Source organism: Thalassophryne amazonica, chromosome 2 (assembly GCF_902500255.1).
Source record: "Thalassophryne amazonica chromosome 2, fThaAma1.1, whole genome shotgun sequence".
In the NCBI taxonomy this organism is placed as follows: domain Eukaryota; kingdom Metazoa; phylum Chordata; class Actinopteri; order Batrachoidiformes; family Batrachoididae; genus Thalassophryne; species Thalassophryne amazonica.
Genome location: NC_047104.1, coordinates 135,148,107 through 135,168,419, shown reverse-complemented (window position 1 = coordinate 135,168,419; position 20,313 = coordinate 135,148,107). Strand labels below are relative to the sequence as shown.

Below are 20,313 nucleotides of genomic sequence, written 5' to 3'. Positions count from 1 at the left end.
AAGACTGCCCCTCCCTGAGCCTGGTTCTGCTGGAGGTTTCTTCCTGTTAAAAGGGAGTTTTTCCTTCCCACTGTAGCCAAGTGCTTGCTCACAGGGGGTCGTTTTGACCGTTGGGGTTTTACATCATTATTGTATGGCCTTGCCTTACAATATAAAGCGCCTTGGGGCAACTGTTTGTTGTGATTTGGCGCTATATAAAAAAAATTGATTGATTGATTGATTCCTGCTGTCAGCAGGCCAATTGCACGCTCCCTCAAATCTTGCGACATCTGTGGCATTGTGCTGTGTGATAAAACTGCACCTTTCAGAGTGGCCTTTTATTGTGGGCAGTCTAAGGCACACCTGTGCACTAATCATGGTGTCTAATCAGCATCTTGATATGGCACACCTGTGAGGTGGGATGGATTATCTCAGCAAAGGAGAAGTGCTCACTATCACAGATTTAGACTGGTTTGTGAACAATATTTGAGGGAAATGGTGATATTGTGTATGTGGAAAAAGCTTTAGATCTTTGAGTTAATCTCATACAAAATAGGAGCAAAACCAAAAGCGTTGCATTTATATTTTTGTTGAGTGTACTATTTGCACAGACCATATATATAGTCAGTAGTACTACTGCTTGGTGTTTGACCAGTAGGGTGGAAAAAAGGACCCACAGCACCACCTTGTGGATGACATAATTAAACTTAAAAAAATGTACATATATGCTAATTTTCAGACAGATCACTTTGGTTGTTCATTTGTATGAAGCTGATGTCACTCTTGCTTATTCTTTGAGCCTTTGAAGGATGACAACTCTCCTCTGTGATGGCTACACCCTCAGAGTACAGAGATTCCACCCGGGTCAAGGTCAAAGCAGATTTTCACTGATTTACAAGAACAATGATCAACTGGAGCAAAACATAAACTTGAAATCTCTGAGAAATTTAAGCCCCAAATCACATCTGGGACTATGCACTGGTGCCATGCATCGCTGCATTCTCCACACCACAGAACCACCTGGGGTCTTTGGTGGCCAGCAGATAATCAAACCACTCCAAAGGAACAGTCAAGAGGAACAGCCGCTCCTTTGCCCTTCTGCAGCCACATGACCAAATATCCTCATCCGACTCTTCATAAGTACCTACTTGTTTGACACAAAGTCAATCCAAGGGGTACCATGGAATTCTCCAAAGAGACTTGGTACCAAAGACATCCAGTCATCACCTTGTGTCACTGGCTAGGATCCAGGTCTCAAAGCCACACAGCAAGAGAGAAACACCATGACCCCCAAAGAGGTGGACCTTCATTCTCGGATATCAGCACAGCCAAACACCACTGTCCAGTGACCTCATACATGATGCTTCCTCACTCCTCATCTGAGTCTCCCTATAACCATTTGTTTGATATAGACATTCCACCTGTTTTCAGTGATTACCGAGTCGTGACCAAGGTTATGCTCCAGTTTCTGACTGTGATTGTACAGCTGGTACCTTGCAAATAATTTGACACCAAAATTAAGATCACAAGACCAACAATTTCTGAGACACAGCATACAGAGACACACACGGAAAACTGTTGTTTTTGGTTGTGTAATCTGTATCTGCACCACCACAAAGAAATTGAACTTTTTCCAGATTTTCATTTATCATGTTAAACTATCTTAAGTTTTATGTTCAACATTTTTTTCCATATCTTGTCTTTGCAAATGACCTGCACATTGTTTTTGGTCCTGTGTCCCCATTCGTGTGAATGAAATGAAATGCGTAAATTTGATCTAAAACTTGGTTAAATAATCACGGAAATAGTGATAAAAACATCAATGTTTTCTATGTGCAGGTCTTTTCAGGCATTAAGAAGGTAACTAAATATTTACAGAGAAAGCCTTCAAATGTTGATGCAAGCACAAAAATTCAGCAAAAAATACACCTTAGGTGTTACTATTTAGAAAAACTGGACTGGCCACTTTAATTTTCAATAGGGAGGTAGGGGTCAACTGAAGAATTACACGGGTGAAAATAAAAAAAAAAATGCTCCAATCATATTGAAAACTATGTCACATTATTTTCCAAACATAAAGATTCCAAAAAGGTATAGTTTAGGGCTATCTATGACTGAATGTTATGGGGTTAAAAATAGAATTGTGTCACAGGTCAATTTCAGTTTGTGCAGGGGTCAAAAGTTAAGTTGCAGTTTGGGTAAAAAGTGATGTAAATTATTGGTTAATATGGTTTTAAAAAGGAACAGTTTGTACCATGTGTCATGCTTAGTTATCACATTACAGGGTAACATATGTCACGTCACAGAATTCAATGGACGTCGATAATGTTTGACCTTTACGTTGGAGACCAAACACTCAGCACAGTCAAAAATATTCCATTTATTAATCCTATTAGGCCAGTCAGTTTTTTTTTTTCTTTCTTCAGAAGAGTAATGTCTAAGGAATATTTGTGCCAAATTTGGTGATTGTATCACCATTCAAAGTATTGTTTCGGGTATCTGCTGCACTACTAGGACACACAGAGATCCCAAGTTCAAGCGGACTACCCACACTGAAAACATCAATCCACCCTGAGAGGGACACATGGTGGAGAGGACCGGCAACTTGAGGGGTAAGCACAAGGTATAAGAAGACACAGACCCAAACAGTGACTGAACTCCACAGAAAGGGGGGGACCAACGCCGTACCTGGAGACTGAGCACCAAGCAATGTGCACAAACTGAGACCACTGGCACAGGGCTTATACCTATACCATCAAAACAACCACATCCATATTCTGACAGAAAGAAAGAAATTTCTCCCATTAAGAATGTACTCCGTACTTAGTTTAGTTTACTGCAATAACTTTATTTTAAAAAGGACAAAAAACAGGACTACTGATATAAACATACAGTGTCTTGGAACAGTGTGGACATTCTTACTTTAATGTGACTGATTGGTGGGGGAGGATCAAATTTTACCATCAAACATATAATTGAACGGTACTCAAGCAACTTTTGTAATACACCCAGATATTTTCACCATATTATCCATTTATATTTGTTGAAATCAACGAATTTAGTATGTGGAAATAAACAGTAGTAATTATATGTGATGGGGACAGGACCTCTGAAGCATTTTACTTAGGGGTTTGACAAAAACCCTAAGTAGAAACCCTATTTACGTAAGGTTTTGACAAAGGGGTAATGCTGTAATGGATGAACTATTATAAACTATAGACCAACACCCGTGTTTCTGTTGTAAACACTAACAATCAGGATCAGAACACGTCCATAACATTTAGAAAACCAGAAGTTGTCCAAACTGTACAGTTTACTAACTAGCTGTGGTTCCCTTGACAAATGGGATTCCAAACGAAACAACTTCCCCCCAAAAATGAAGGTTATCTATGGGCTGCAACCATTTCTGTTATCTGTCAAACCATGTAATTTAATCAATAAAATGTAAAAAAAAAAAAAAAAAAAAAAACACACACACAAGTTTAGTCTGAATAATCCAAAACCCAAAAATAAATTTACACCAGTGAATAACAGAAAAGCATCAAATCCTAAAATGTGACAAAACAAGTTGTAATTGACTGATAAATGACTTAAATTAATCACAGAAAAAAAAAAAATCAGTCAATATGTTTGTGTCAGAATTAGTTTGGACAAGGGAAAACTACAAGTGATTTAATCCTGTTAAAGTCCTGCAAAAAGAACAGAATATGTTAGAACTGGAATAATCAACAGCACAGTGGGCGGAGCGTCACACCTGTCAATGTTGTTATTATATATTTATGGTCGACTTCTATGAAAAAGAGAAACCTGGATCAACTTTTAAAAATTCCAGTAATTTCTTGCACTCAAATGTACTAGTTTTGCTCAGAACATATTCATAATTTTAGGTTTGGTCTCAATGACATTATACTTTGAGAAATTAAAGTTTTAGGTGAAACAAATTAGTTTGTTTTTAAGTTGATGTTTATGCCCTAAAAAGATTAAACCTGAGGAGTTCTGCTGCTGTTTAATCAAAGTCTACAAAACTAAATGAAACCTGTCAAAAAATAGGTTGAATACTGCAGTTGAAATCAGTTCTCCTGCCAAAGCCCTTTACACGAAGTCACACTTGGGAATCCTCTGAACGGCTGAACATTATTTTTAACTCCTTTTTATATATATATATATATATACGAGGGCTGTCCATAAAGTATAGGTCCTTTTTATTTTTTTCAAAAACTATATGGATTTCATTCATATGTTTTTACGTCAGACATGCATGAACCCTCGTGCGCATGCGTGAGTTTTTCCACGCCTGTCGGTGACGTCATTCGCCTGTGAGCACTCCTTGTGGGAGGAGTCGTCCAGCCCCTCGTCGGAATTCCTTTGTCTGAAGTTGCTGAGAGACTGGCGCTTTGTTTGATCAAAATTTTTTCTAAACCTGTGAGACACATCGAAGTGGACATGGTTCGAAAAATTAAGCTGGTTTTCAGTGAAAATTTTAACAGCTGATGAGAGATTTTGAGGTGATTCTGTCGCTTTAAGGACTTCCCACGGTGCGAGACGTCGCGCTGCGCTCTCAGGCGGCGTCATCAGCCTGTTTCAAGCTGAAAACCTCCACATTTCAGGCTCTATTGATCCAGGACGTCGTGAGAGAACAGAGAAGTTTCAGAAGAAGTCGGTTTCAGCATTTTGTCCGGATATTCCACTGTTAAAGGAGATTTTTTTAATGAAAGACGTGCGGACGGGTCCGCGCGTCAGGACGAAGCCGGCGCGGAGCGGCGGCACAGGAAAAACACCTCCGTGTTGATAACCATTTGTAAAATCCAGGCGGCTTTTGATGGCTTTCAGTGGAGTGAGTATATGAGAAATTGTTGGACATGTTCCAACTTGTCCTTAAGGCTTCCAACGGAGGTGTTTTTCCTGTGGCGGAGCGTCGCGGCGGCTGCGAGCCGACGCGCAGACCCGTCCGCACGTCTTTCATTAAAAAAATCTCCTTTAACAGTGGAATATCCGGATAAAATGCTGAAACCGACTTCTTCTGAAACTTCTCTGTTCTCTCACGACGTCCTGGATCAATAGAGCCTGAAATGTGGAGGTTTTCAGCTTGTAACAGGCTGATGACGCCGCCTGAGAGCGCTGTGCGACGTCTCGCACTGTGGGAAGTCCTTAAAGCGACAGTGTCACCTCAAAATCTCTCATCAGCCGTTAAAATTTTCACTGAAAACCAGCTTAATTTTTCGAACCATGTCCACTTCGATGTGTCTCACAGGTTTAGAAAAAATTTTGATCAAACAAAGCGCCAGTCTCTCAGCAACTTCAGACAAAGGAATTCCGACGAGGGGCTGGACGACTCCTCCCACAAGGAGTGCTCACAGGCGAATGACGTCACCGACAGGCGTGGAAAAACTCACGCATGCGCACGAGGGTTCAAGCATGTCTGACGTAAAAACATATGAATGAAATCCATATAGTTTTTGAAAAAAATAAAAATGACCTATACTTTATGGACAGACCTCGTATATATATATATATATATATATATATATATATATATTTGAAACACCGAAAGGTAAATATATTAGATTGTTAAAGTCAGAAATTAATTTTGTGTATCATACTGTTGAATTAGTTCCAGATAAAGCTACAAATAAGGATAATTTTCACTGTTTTATTAACCTGTTAATTTATGTTCCCACTGTCTAAAAACATGAACAGTTCCAGTCACACATTCTCAGTCTCTGAGCTGAAATCAGCAAATAGCATATTTGCTTTTATGAACAGCCCAAAATCTATAGATGTTCAGTTTAAAGCAATTTAAGCAGAAAAAAGCAGCAATCACATTTGTGAAACTGGAACTGCATAATGTTTTTATGAAATGCTTCAATGCCCCTGAAAAAAAAGTTAGTTGACCATTTCCAATCAATGGAAGAAACATTTATCTTCTTTTAGACATTTCAGAAGTACATTTTCCTCGTTTGTAACAAACAAGGTGATGACTGGTGATTGTCTAACAGTGCGTGAAATGGACCATGACAGCATAATGTCAACAGTATAAGATAATGTTTTGGCCGAATTAAGTCTGGCACCAACCCAGCGATGAATCTCATCAGTAGCTCCGTTATTTACGTGTCACTGTGTGCTAGTTCGTGTGGGTTTTTGTTTTTTCCCCCTTCTATGAAGAACCGTCTTCTGCCTGAAAAGGATAGCTGAGTGCGGGCGGAAAGCCCTGGTTCCGGGGCTGGTCATCCAGCAACAACAAGTCTTCCACATCTTTCCCTCTGTACTTCCGTCTACAGATCTTTACTGTCACTTTTTGGCCCTGAAAGACCTTTAGGGCTTCTTTGGAAGCCATGTTTCTGGCGTCAGATTCGTTCTGCCCGTATCCTGTGCCCATGTAGACGGTCTGACAGCGAATCTCGCACACATGGCCTTCCTTCTGCATGCAACCTTCGGGCAAGCCTATAATGTCTTTCAGTGGCACAAACACGCAAGTCAGGCTCTGCTTACAAGACTCAACACAGCTGCGGATGATCTCAAAGTGGTCCAAGTTGGGACCAAAGCCCCCTGCTGACACCAGCTTCCACGCCACAGCTTTGTAAAGGCGGTTGAAGAAGGACTGGTGCTCTGCTGGAGCCTGTGGCGGAGGTCCCCATTTCCGATTCACTGGACACGCCGCCGTCCTCCTTGAGGGTCGACTGTCTGCTTCGTTGGGTGACACATTGGCTCTTTTCCCACAGCTGTCACTGTTCGTATCTGCAAAAAATATTGACAATACGTACCACTGAGAGCTCAATAAAGCAACAGATTTAGCCCTTCCGGCTTCAGTGGTGAGTGTGCAGACGAACACTGTTCGGTAATTACACTGGAGATATGAAGTCGACACACCACTTGGGCTTTTACACATTTTTATTTCTTTATGCCACTATGAAAAGGGCTCTAAAATCAACCAATTTACTGTATCTTCTGGAGTACGAGGGTAAGCTGAAAAGTTCTAAGGCTCCCCATGAAGGAGTAATGCATTAACTGCATTATAGTGAGCCTTAGAACTTTTCAGCCTATCCTCATATAAGTCCAAGAAAAGCCTCTTAAACAGGGAGAAAAAAAATGCAAAATTGGCACATGTCCAAAAATACCTCTTGAGGAGAAAAAACAGATAAAGTCACACCAGAGTACACCAGTTTTTTTTTTGTTTGGTTTTTTTTTTTGTACTATCAGCTGTTACGTTGGGATTTTTGCACATTGTTGTAGTGTGCTTTTATTATTACCATTTATTGTATTTTGTTTTGTGCTTTGATTCCTGGGAAAGGCCTATGTACATGCCCTGGGCATTCTGTGCAAAATTCTTCCTGAAGCAGGGCTGCCCAAGAGTGTGACCAATATTACTTACATACATCAGAACTGCTACAGCTCCATATATTTCAGTAAAATGTCTGATTTCATCACAAATAAAAATATAATACAATGCTAAAATACCCTCGGCTGTTTGAGCATAAAAATAGGAACCAGAATGGGACCTTTTGACCTCTTAAAATAGATCAAGGTTAGCCATCTTTGAACTTGTCCAAGGTTGCAAGGCCTTCGCAATACCCGAAGACCATATTTTGCCTTGTGTAATCAATCACAAATAACTCACCCGTTTAGTACCAGATGGTACCAAATGTGTTACACTTTGTGCACAACTATTGTACTGCAATCTCTTAAATTGAGGTCACCGTCATGCAACTACTATCACTGCACATCAATCACAACATCACAGGGAAAACAGCAATTTTGTTTTGTTCTTTTTATGATGTGTTGGAGTCACGAAATTTATTTATTTATTTTAGGATGGGCATTTAATCAATTTGTATTAAAAAAGTATTTAATTTAGTGGGGGTGTTTAAGCAACTTTCAATTAAAAAGGGGGGTACAGTAGTTTAATATTATTATTACTACTGGTAAGCATGTGATTTTTCAGTATAGAAACTTGCACTGGCACATAAGTGGCAGGACCACCCAAACTAGAAAGAGAAGAAGAAAAAAAAAAACCACCAAACTGTGACTTAGTCAGTGTACTACCAAATACGAGTGGAGAAACCAGTAAAATAAACCAGAAAATATTAACATTTAAATAGCTGAAATTGGAGAATCTGGATCTAAAAAAAAGAGTTAAAACAATTATCACAATAGTTTTTGATTCATTTAATAGTCAGTTAATAATTGATTAATGGCTGCAGCCCTGTTCATTATATTCAAATTTGTAAAATTATCCCCTCTAAAAATCACACTGAAAATAAATCTCTACAACATGATATAATTTAAATATCAAAGCCAAAATAATGGCTTAAAATAAAGCAAAAATAAAGGCATCCTTCAGTATAACTCCAGTAAATCATGGCTTATACTGCCAGGTTTTTTAGACACACCCTCATTAGATTACATTAGCTTAGTCCTTATAATTAGTATAAATTGCCCCCATCCCAACTTTATTGAAAGTTTGCACATTCTTTCCATGTTTGCGTGGGTTCCCTCATGGTGCGCCAGCTTCCTCCCATTTTCAAAGACATGCAGGCTTGACGAATTGGAAACTGTAAATTGACCGTAGGTGTGATCGAGAGTGTGAATGTGACTGTCCGTCTATATGTGACCCTGCGTTGGCTGGAAGCCTGTCCACGGTGTACCCACCTCTCGCCCAATGACCACTGCCATAGCTCCCCTTTGAGCAGCTACAGAAAATGAATGAATGAAGTTGACCAAACAAAACATGAAACATCTTGGGTTCATACAGTCTGCAATGGAACAGAAGTCAAAATAAATGTAAGGCTCACTGTGGTGTTTGTTTTATGTTTTTGTTTTTTTTTGTTTTTTATTTTCCATATTGTCCCAACTTTCTTCTGATTTGTGGATGTAGTTTTTACATCAAACACTGACCAAGATGAAAATCAGAAAACATATGAAATAGCAAAACTGAAATGCGGCTCCATGGTGTGCGTGAATTACATAGGTAAACTTTGCAGAGGCAGTGATGCAGACACTTTGAAGAGAGTTCAGCATTTGTGGAAAATAAAGATCCAAAATGTAGCCTAAATTACCTTAAGAAATAGATTTATACAAACACTTCACGCTTTTACATTTGTGTTCACAAAGATGTAATTGTAGTTTGAATTTAAAACTACATTTTCCAACATAAATTCAAGAGTTAAAAATCTGAACTTTGAATAGACTATCTTTCGAACTGCAAATGTCATTTTTACTTGTGTAACACTACTGTGATTAGACAGATACAGAGTCTGAGTCATGCTTTTGTATCTTCTATAAGTGATTACTGTCTGGTAGAGCTGAAACTAATCGAGTTAATCGATTAAAATCAATTATTAAAATAGTTGTCAACTAATTTAGTCATCGATTAGTAGCTAAATAACTTTGTTTTACCGCAAATGTTTCGTTTCTTCCATATAATCAACCGAGCTTTGCTTTGAATCTTGAACCAATGAAGGAGAGCTTCGAGCTGCTGCTTCGTTGGTTTCATTTGTTTTATTTTGCTTTATCTTAATTTTTCCCCACTAAAACCCTAAAGAGCATATGTCTGTGAGGGATATTTACCTTTTTTATGTTAAACTGACCTGTTATGGTCTTCTGAAACAGTTGATAGATGTATTTTATGCTAACGCCGATGCTAACGGGTTAGCATGTCTATGACGTTTTCAATGTTAAAGTTAGTATTAAGCTGCTGGCATTTCAGCATGTTTGTGCATTTGTTTTCTGTATAATAATTAATGGCTCAGCGTTTGTTGTCATAAAAGAGTCAAATGTATTATAAATTATATTTTTTCATTTATTTTTATTTATATATTAACAATAATAGCAACGATAATAATAGTAATAATAACTAATAATGCTACAATACAATTTTAGAGAAAGAGACATGAGTCACATGTGTCATTGTAAAATGACCACATAGTTTACAAGTTATACAAAGAATGTTGCACATATAATGAGTCAGGCTACAGTTTTTGATTTAGGTTTTATGGTTAACTGGTTATGTGAATTGCTCATTTGCAGCAACAAAAATACCTCTTTTTTCCACCATATATTTTATAACATTTATATGTTTCAGTGTTGTTTTATGGCAACTCAGCACTTTGATAAAGCAATGTCATTTAAAATAACTATTTCTGTTCTTTATTATAAACTGTTTTATTCTTTATTATTTTATATTTCAACAGCCAAGGGACATTTGACGATTTGTTGATTTTCAAGTATTTTAAGTTTTCAAATAATGTTCTGTTGTTAAATAAAGTGATGGAGAGAAAAATTGTTTCCCTGACACATTTTAAAAAAATTCCCCGCTAATCAGATTAATCAATTAATCGTGTCGAAACCCCATCAGATTCATCGATGATCCAAATAACCGTTTGTTGCAGCCCTTCTGTCTGGTTCACCTCAGAACTCTTGAAAAGATTCTCAATAAGTTCTCAATAGGGGTTAAGTCAGGTGAGGAAGGGAGCCATCATTCTGCCGTCTTTGAGATCTTTGTCTTTGTTTTGAGCCAAGCAGTGGAGTACTTGAATGCATGCGACGCAGCATTGGTCTGCATAAAAAAAATCATGGCCTTCTTGAACGGTGCAGCCTTTTTTCTGAACCACTGCAAGAAGAAAGTATCTTCTAAAAACTGGCCGTGGGTTTGAGAGTTGATTTTAAGTCCATCTTCAACACAAAAAAGTTCAACTAGCTCATCCTTAATATTAGCAGCCCAGACCAGTACCCCTCCTCCACCTTGCTGCCAGCTGACTCAAAGTGGCACTGTGTGTCCATTAGTGATCCAGCCACGTGCCCATCCATCGAGTCACTATCATTTCATTTGGCTGTAAAACCTCTTAAAATTATGTATTCAGATATTTCTTGGCCCAACCTTGACATTTCATCTTGCAAATCTAGTTGAGTGGGGTCATGTTTCAGCCTTCCTTACCTTGGCCAAGTCTCTGAGCACTGAACACTCTTAAATTGCATTTTTTTTTTTAGATATATTTAATGCACCTTGCAGAAGTTGCTTTCAATAATTTATTGTACTTCTGGACAGTCCAGGCAGGTATCAGTTCTGGAATACTGTGGATAATAGGCTCCTGGTAATGTAATGTTTAATTCATCTCAAGTGTTTTGCAGTTAATTTGTGCTTTTTCTGCACATCTCTTGCAACCATGTTGACTATTTGCAATAAAACGTTTGATCGTGTGGTGATCACGCCTCAAAAGCTTAGCATCAAGAGTGACGCATTCCTCTAAAATGCATTTTACAATGTTGGACTTTTCAGTGTCTGTTAAAAGAAAAGGCGCTACCTAATAATTATGCACACTTTGATACAGGGCGTTAATCACTTTCGAATGAACCGTCCCTCATTACACATATACGTACATACCTGAGAAACATTAAATCTATGCATTCAGGTTTATACAGCTTGGAGCTGGAAAACCTGCATAGAAATGATGAGGTCAGAATACTCACATGACTAATAGTGGTGTACAATGTGTAGTCTTGTTTTTGTGTCTTGGTGAAATATAATCAGTCAGTCTACAAACACTGTGGTACTGCGTGGTAAAGCTGTCTGGACAAGTTCTCAAAAACTGAGTGATAGCACAAGAAGGAGACTCCTAAGGAAGCCTGACAAGGCACCCATGACAACTCTGCAGGAGTTATCAGTTTCCTTGGCAGTGACTGGAGAAATAGTGCAGCTTTTCTCTGTTGCATCGCCACTCACAGCTTCACAGTGGAGTGGAGCAGACAAGGCTTTTCATACAACAAGAGATCAAATCTAGGCTTTCATCTCCCATGTGCCTTCTGGCAAAATAAATATTTTTCACATAATAAAAAAAAAAAATCCTGGCCTTGCGGCAGACTGGCATCTTGTACAGGGCGGCGTACTCTGCCTCACGCCCTATGACTACTGGGATAGGCTCCAGCCTCTGTGACCCTTATTTGAAGTAAGCAGGTATAGAAAATGGATTGATGGATGGATAAAAAAAAAAAAAAAAAATACTTCTCTGTGCCAGTCCACCATGAAGCTATATAACTGATGTTGCAATATTTAAAAGTTCCACTCTGCACAGTTCCTCCATCATAAACACAGATGTCTATAACACCTTCAGAGTTGTCATGGGTGTCTTGGTGGCTTTCCTCACTAGTCTTCTTCTTGCACAGTCATTTGTTTTTGAGGACTGCTTCCTTTACACAGATTTACCATACAGTTTTAATTTCTTCCTGATCGAGGTAAATGAAGTTCAAGACACATTCAGTGACTTGGAAATCCAAGTCACTGAAAGACTTGTATCCATCCCCCAACTTGTCAAAAAATTGTTGTTTTTACGTTTTATGTAATGTTGTATAGATTAGCTGTCACTGTGAGTGTAAAGGGCATCATTTTAGAAATATTAATATAAAGAAGCCTGAGTATTTTTTTTTTATTTGATGTCATTACAAATTTCAGATGTGTAAAGGCTCAAAGGTTTACCACTGTCTAGTTGCAACTGTGTACGAGTCATGTATTTTGAAACATGATGCTACCACTTCAAGCAACAAGAAGCAACATAAATTTAATCGGTGCATGATTTATTTATAACACTAACACACTGTTAGCAAGCAGAAGCTAAAGGGCAACATAATATTACTATGCAAGATACAACAAACAACTATGTGAATGTAGAGCTAAATTTGTGGGCATGTTTACCTCACTGAATGTAAAACTTTTTAAAAACAATTATACATTTTTAAAACATTTTAGTTAGTCTTACCTAAGCCTGGCCATCTTCATTGGAGTTCCAGCTGTCCCCAAAGTGCAAACAAATCAAGTGCCATGCTATATGAAAGTTATTCCCTATATATTTTATTCCACTCTAAAAAAAATAAAAATATGAAATGCACGCCAATCCCAATGAGTCAGTGACAAAAAAAAGTGCTCAGTTCTTCAACATGACATAAATTAAATAAAAATATAAAGGCCAAAATAATGCGCATAAGTAAAAATACCTCTAAGCAGGAAATCATCTGATAAAGGAATTACAATCAGAGCAATTTTTACTTATTTATGGTGAGCTAAAATGTGGCCCGATTTTCCTGTCATTAGAATTCCGTTACCATAAAATTATCCAAGTAGGTCACAAGTAAATAATCATGTTGACAGTTTTTTTGTTGTTGTTGTTTGTTTTTTTTTAGCCAAGACGGGATGGATATATGAATATTTCCACGTCTCTAAATATGTCTTGGACCACAGTTACATCAATATTATAGAAATCCAAACAGTATGGAAATTTATGTTGTATGTACTTTATGTAGGACGGCACATTGGTTTAGGGGTTAACGCTGTTGTCTCACAGCAACACAGTCCTGGGATTGTTCCCCACCTTTCTGAGTGGAGTTTCCATCTTCACCCCATATTTGCCTGGGGTCCCTCTGGCTGCTCCGGTTTCCTCCCACTTCCAAAGACATGCAGGTTAAGTGAATTGGACACTTCAAATTGACTACAGGTGTGAGTGAATGTGGGAATTTGTTTGTTGATGATATATGTCGCACTGAGACAGACTGTCCATATACATGTCCGTATACACCGTCTCTTACACAATGACTACTGGGGCAGGCTCCAACTCCCTGGTGAACCATAATTAGAATAAGTGGGTATAGAAAATGGGTAAGCTTTATGTGCATGAAGCTGTACTGCCAAATAAACTAAATCTAGCAATCTTTACACGTCAAAATAAAATTGCTCTTCATACAAACTTACAAAGCAAGATATACCATATTTAAAAAATATAAATGGGCAATTCTACAGTAACGGAATTACAATCTGAGCTAATCTGTCATGGTTAGATGCCATATGTCCAGATTTTGCTGCTGTTGTATTTCCGTTACCACAGAATTGCCCAAATATACTAAATTTATACAGTGAGGAAAATAAGTATTTGAACACCCTGCGATTTTGCAAGTTCTCCCACTTAGAAATCATGGAGGGGTCTGAAATTTTCATCTTAGGTCCACTGTGAGAGACATCCATCCATCCATCCATCCATTTTCTTCTACTTTATCCAGAGTCAGGTCGCGAGGGCAGCAGCTCAAGCAAAGCCGCCCAGACCTCCCGATCCACACACACCTCCCCTAGCTCCTCCTGGGGAACCCCAAGGCATTCCCAAGCCAGCCGAGAGATGTAGTCCCTCCAGCTTGTCCTGGGTCTTCCCCGGGACCTCCTCCCAATGGGACGTGCTGGGAACACCTCTCCAGCGAGGTGACCAGGGGGTATCTGGAAAAGATGCCCAAGCCACCTCAACTGACTCCTTTCGACGTGGAGGAGCAGCGGCTCGACTCCGAGCTCCTCCCGAGTGACCGAGCTCCTCACCCTATCTCTAAGGGAGCGCCCAGCCACCCTGCGAAGGAAACTCATCTCGGCCACTTGTACTTGCGATCTCAATGCAGGATCAGAATGCAGATCGATCGGTACATCGAGAGCTTTGCCCCCCTACTCAGCTCTCTCTTCACCACGACGGTCCGATACAGCGACCGCATCACTGCAGACACTGCACCGATCCGTCTATCGATCTCACGCTCCATCCATCCCTCACTCGTGAACAAGACCCCGAAATAATTAAACTCCTCCACTTGAGGCAAGGACACGCCGCCACCCCACCATGGAGCCAGGCCTGGGGTTGGGGCTCGCATGTGAGCACCTGGTGGTCGGGCCTTAGCCCATGGGGCCCGACCGGCTCAGCCCGAAAGAGCGACGTGGGGCCGCCCTCCTGTGGGTTCACCACCTGCAGAGGGGGCCATGGGGATCGGGTGCAGAGAGGATTGAGTGGCGGTCGAGGGCGGGTGGCCCAGCGGCCCGGTCCATGCTCACAGCCCCTGGCTGTTGGGACTGTGAGAGACATAATCTAAAAAAAGAAAAAAAATCCGGAAATCACAACGTATGATTTTTTTATATAATTTATTTGTATGTTACTGCTGCAAATAAGTATTTCAACACCTACCAATCAGCAAGAATTCTGGCTCACACAGACCTGTTAATTTTTCTTTAAGAAGCTCTCTTATTCTGCACTCTTTACCTGTATTAACTGCACCTGTCTGAACTTGTTACCTGTATAAAAGACACCTGTTCACACACTCAATCAATCACACTCCAACCTGTCCACCATAGCCAAGACCAAAGAGCTGTCTAAGGACACCAGGGACAAAACCGTAGACCTGCACAAGGCTGGGATGGACTACAGGACAACAGGCAAGCAGCTTGGTAGAAGACAACAACTGTTATGATTATTTATTAGAAAGTGGAAGAAATACAAGATGACTGTCAATCTCCCTTGGTCTGGGATTCCATGCAAGATCTCACTTTGTGGGGTAAGGATGAGTCTGAGAAAGCTCAGAACTACACAGGAGGACCTGGTCAATGACCTGAAGAGAGCTGGGACCACAGTCACAAAGATTACATTAGTAACACATGATGCTGTCATGGTTTAAAATCCTGCAGGGTAGCAAGGTCCCCCTGCTCAAGCCAGCACATGTCCAGGTCCGTTTGAAGTTCACCAGTGACCATCTGGATGATCCAGAGGAGGCATGGGAGAAGGTCATGTGGTCAGATGAGACCAGAATAGAGCTTTTTGGAATCAAAACCACTTACCATGTTTAGAGGATGAGAACAACCCCAAGAAAACCATCCCAACTGTGAAGCATGGGGGTGGAAACATCATACTCTGGAGGTGCTCTTCTGCAAAGGGGACGACTGCACCGTATTAAGGGAGGATGGATGGGGTCATGTATTGCGAGATTTGGGCAAACAACCTCCTTCCCTCAGTAAGAGCATTGAAGATGGGTCATGGCTGGGTCTTCCAGCATGACAATGACCCCAAACACACAGCCAGGGCAACTAAGGAGGGGCTCCGTAAGAAGCATTTCAAGGTCCTGGAGTGGCCTGGCCAGTCTCCAGACCTGAACTCAATAGAAAATCTTTGGAGGGAGCTGAAACTCCAAACCTGAAAGATTTGGAGAAGATCTGTATGGAGGAGTGGACCAAAATCTCTGCTGCAGTGTGTGCAAACCTGGTGAAAAACTACAGGAAACGTTTGACCTCTGTAATTGCAAACAAAGGCTACTGTACCAAATATTAACATTGATTTTCACAGGTGTTCAAATACTTATTTGCAGCAGTAACATACAAATAAATTATTAAAAATCATACATTGTGATTTCCAGATTTTTTAATGTCTCTCACAGTGGACATGCACCTAAGATGAAAATTTCAGACCCCTCCATGATTTCTAAGTGGGAGAACTTGCAAAATCGCAGGGTGTTCAAATACTTATTTTCCTCACTGTATATGGAATTACACACCAGATCCAACAGAATGTTTTAACTTCACATTATTTTTTTATTGATTCTTTGCAAATGAAACATGCATTTGACCAGTAAACAGTACTGTGGTAAGATATTCTAAATGTTCCCCAAAACTGAATCTTTTTCTGAATCAGCAGTTTCATCCAATTTAATCTTGCAAACCATTGCGTATTTTGTCCACTGAATGTTCCTTTCTGTATATGCGAATGTGGTCCAACTTGGAAGATTTTGCACTCTCAGGAGTGACTACTAATTCTGTAAGAGCTCTGCACACTTCCACTTTCAGAATGAGACTCTAAACTGATGTCTCAGTTGTCTGCAAATTACATACTCTTAAATGGTTTATACCCCTGTCAAACATAGCCGGAATCATGCAGAAAGGCGTCAGAATGACAAATCGGTGCACATCCGAAAAGTGTCGGATTTCAGTTCCAAAACATACTGACGGCCATCTGCGGAAGTCCACACAGTTGGTCAAAATCGAGTGCTCCGAGTGTGATACACATGCTCAAAACCTTCCGGGTGCCGTCGAGATGGGACACCTACGGCGGTCCATGTGCAGTCTGAGGACCGTCTAACCTCAATTTACATATTCTGATGGAAGCAAAACAGGATCCAAAATGATTTGAGTGCAGATGAGGGAACCTCAAGATGGATCTGGCATGGTATGCCTGCTGGTATGACCTGCACGTGCCACATATAATAATCTCCACCCCCCGGAGCACAAAGGAACTGTTGAAATGTATGTGGCACGCTTCATCATGATAATAATTATGAATTATTATCATGTACAGTGAATGTCAACAGCAGCTATCAAACAGAAAGCACTGTGCGTTATTGTGCGCACGCCGCCACAAATCTGAACAGGCTGTTATATCCACAATAGACCTTACAGTACAGATATTTGTCCATTCCTTCCCATGGGTGACGTAAATAATGTGAATATTGTCTCCATCAAAGCTGCATATAACATGAGCAGCTGTGCCTCTCTGTGGTGTACAGTAACGCGTCATTGCACACGTCAGGCTCGGAGCCGAACGGATCTCACGCTGTAATAAATGATCATCTTCTGTAGTGCCAGGCCGTTACACCATTAATAAATCTCACCTCCAACAGCGGTCCAGGAGCATTTCAGAGCGCGGACATGGATGTGAAGCTGAAACCAGCAGCCTGTGGTTAAAATCCTCTCACCCAAAATAAAAAAATATGTCCCATGTGATAGTGGCTCATAAAAGCACACACAGACGCACGGCTGAGTGATAATTGCAGCCCCACACGTGTGCACAGAGCACATGTGCCCCATGAACACACACACGCTACACACGCTGCGCACTCGCGCACACTTGTGCGTGAGGAACACAGCGCTCCAAGCCCTGTGTCTGCCATCCAGATGTTTGGACATCAGGCAGTCTGCAGCGCCTTTTATGGCTGTTTAACGGCAGTCTGTGTCATCTACCTGTTGTCTACATGTGCTTTGGATGACATTGTGCAGGTGTGGACGAGGTCCTCCGGATGCGTTCTGACACTGCTGACCACACCTCTTCTCCTCCAGACTGCGTCGGATTATGGCAATATTTGCCATGTCAGGCGTGGTTCCTGCACGTTCTTGCTATGTGTGATGGGGGCTTTAGTATTTGGGTGAGGATTCAATTTTTTTGAAATCCATCAAAAGTTTGGAAATTATACATCGGCATTAGAGCAAAAGCTTTGCACACTTCTATAAGTCACGTACAGTAGAAAAATTCCAATGTTGGCCAGATCCAATTCCAGAATTTTCCACCTTTCCATACCGTATGGAATACATACACACACGTCACAAAAGCATGATCAGTGCACGTGTAGACATGTGGATTAAACTGCCTTTGCACAGGACACTCACATGACAAGTAGTAAAAATAAGCAGACCACAACGGAACAAATTACTGTGCTATTTTTACAGATATCCATTGGTAGACAGAAATTAGTTATTTATTATTATTTGCTGATCAACACAAACTGCAATTTGAAAGAGTGAATAGGTGTCAGTCCACAGGTTAGTCCTATGGACTGGTGACCAATCTAGAAGTACCGTCTCTTACTCATTTTATGCTGGAATAGCCACCAGCACGGTGAACATTCCGCAGGAAAATCAGAGAAATTGATGGACTGAATAGATCAGTGAAGGGGAGCGTCTACAATCCTGAACCGTTCAAGATGAAAATATGTCTTGTGTTACCTGGTGCAGTGCCTCGTTTTCTGCTGGCCCCAGATTCTGGTTTTGCTGTTTGAACTGAAGTGTCATGGACAACGTCCCTTTCACTCATCTCTTTTATCTGGTCCATTACAGCCTGTGAATACCTGAGAGACGACAATAACGGTAGTAAGAAGACTCCTGACTACTTGCTTGTTAGATTTATCCCTCTGTTAAGATGTCTTACTTGCAGCCTAGGAAGACATGATTCGCCCAAACCCAGGACAGACACATTAGCCTGTCCAGACTGGAGCTTGGGACTCCTGGTTCGATTTCTGGGTACGCCTCCATATTTCTTAGGATGAACTCTCTCCGAGCAAACCAGTGTTTGTTGCTCTCCGAGTAGTTCCTTAATGTCTCGACCCACTGGGCCAGCTGTTGGTTCTGACTGAGGTACTCTGAAACTATGTCCTTTGTGGTACTCTGTCCAGCCATTCCTGCCATCACAACATACAGTAATGTAGCAATTATTAGTGACAACCAACAACTGATAAACACAGCAGTCCAACCAGCAACAAAGTCGACCTAGAATTTATCAGAAGAAACCTGACACATCTGTACATAAATTAACATACATGTAAACAAAAATAATTAATGGTTTTTACGTTTCAGACAGGCGGCGTCTTGTTGCTAAGTTACTAGCAAGTTATGCTAACTAATGCCTCTGTTCAGCTGTTCATAAATATAAGCTAGTACAAGCTAGCTCCGTCATATAAACAACATGCCGAGTAACGTTGACAAAAGTGACATGTCAACAAGATCGTCAAATAGTGAGGAAATATGTAGAAACGTTACACTCGAACCTCACCACGATTCATTCATATGCCCAAGCGCCAACGACAACTTCCGAATGAACCCCGTGTCGAAGCGTGTTTCATTAACAAATGGAGACTTTGGAAGCCACGCCCTTGAAATGTAAAGCAACGTAAAGCTTTTCAAATGAACATATATTAGTAATTACAGTAATTACATAAATTAAATAGTGAGTTGAATCATACAATAATTTGTATATTGACTGATTGCGCATTAACAATAACCAATTTCACTAACAACTAGTCCAGTCCGGTTGAGAGCAATTCAACTCGATCTTGACTCAGTCTCACACTAGAATAAATGTACATATAAATGAAAAATTATAATAACAATTATTACAGGGAGGTGATGGTCTAGTGGTTAAGTGTTGGGCTTGAGACCAGAGGATCCTCGGTTCAAACCCCAGCTTGACCGGAAAATCACTAAGGGCCCTTGGGCAAGGTCCTTACGTAGTAACTCCTTAAGTTAAGTCCTTAAGTTGCTCCCTGTGTGTAGTGAGCACCTTGCATGGTTGCAACCTGACATCCGTGTGTGAGTGTGTTTGTGTTAATGGGTGAATGTGAGGCATAATTGTAAAGCAGCTTTAGCATCTGATGCAGATGGAAAAGTGCTACATAAATGCAGTACATTTACCATTTATATTTGTAGCGGGATGAAGGTCCCAGGTCCTGTTTGAAAAGACGTTCCTGCTAGCTTGGCTAACGGGGAATTCCCCTTTGGCTGACCTGGTAAAGGAATGGTCTTTAGTGCGAGCCGTCCGGGTTCGATCCCACCGCCATCCTGGCCACAAAGGTCCTACGGTCACAATCTCGCGTCACGAACAGGATGTGGGGTAGTCACAGAACATGCTTAAATGCACCTGTGACTTCGGGACGAAGTCAAAAATGGTGGGGAGATATGTAACAGGATGAAGGTCCCGGGTCCTGATTGAAAAGACGTTCCTGCTAGCTTGGCTAACGGGG

The 20,313-nt window shown here is 40.6% G+C and overlaps 1 protein-coding gene across 3 annotated transcripts; it reads right to left on the bottom strand.

Annotated features, from left to right (window-relative positions):
- Positions 1–5,515: 5,515 nt before the first annotated feature.
- Positions 5,516–19,406, bottom strand: cdkn2aip (CDKN2A interacting protein). 3 transcript variants are annotated; one of them, XM_034194162.1, is made up of 4 exons: positions 19,347–19,406; positions 18,726–18,975; positions 18,524–18,645; positions 5,516–6,714 (listed from the first exon to the last, which is right to left on the bottom strand). In XM_034194162.1, exons 1-4 carry the CDS (start codon positions 19,354–19,356, stop codon positions 6,134–6,136), a joined length of 963 nt encoding a protein of 320 aa, XP_034050053.1. In that variant the 5' UTR covers positions 19,357–19,406; the 3' UTR covers positions 5,516–6,133. The 3 variants fall into 3 exon arrangements, with proteins under 3 accessions (XP_034050053.1, XP_034050057.1, XP_034050063.1); XM_034194166.1 differs by having other exon boundaries at positions 19,342–19,388; XM_034194172.1 differs by lacking the exon at positions 19,347–19,406 and adding an exon at positions 19,144–19,254.
- Positions 19,407–20,313: the final 907 nt, after the last annotated feature.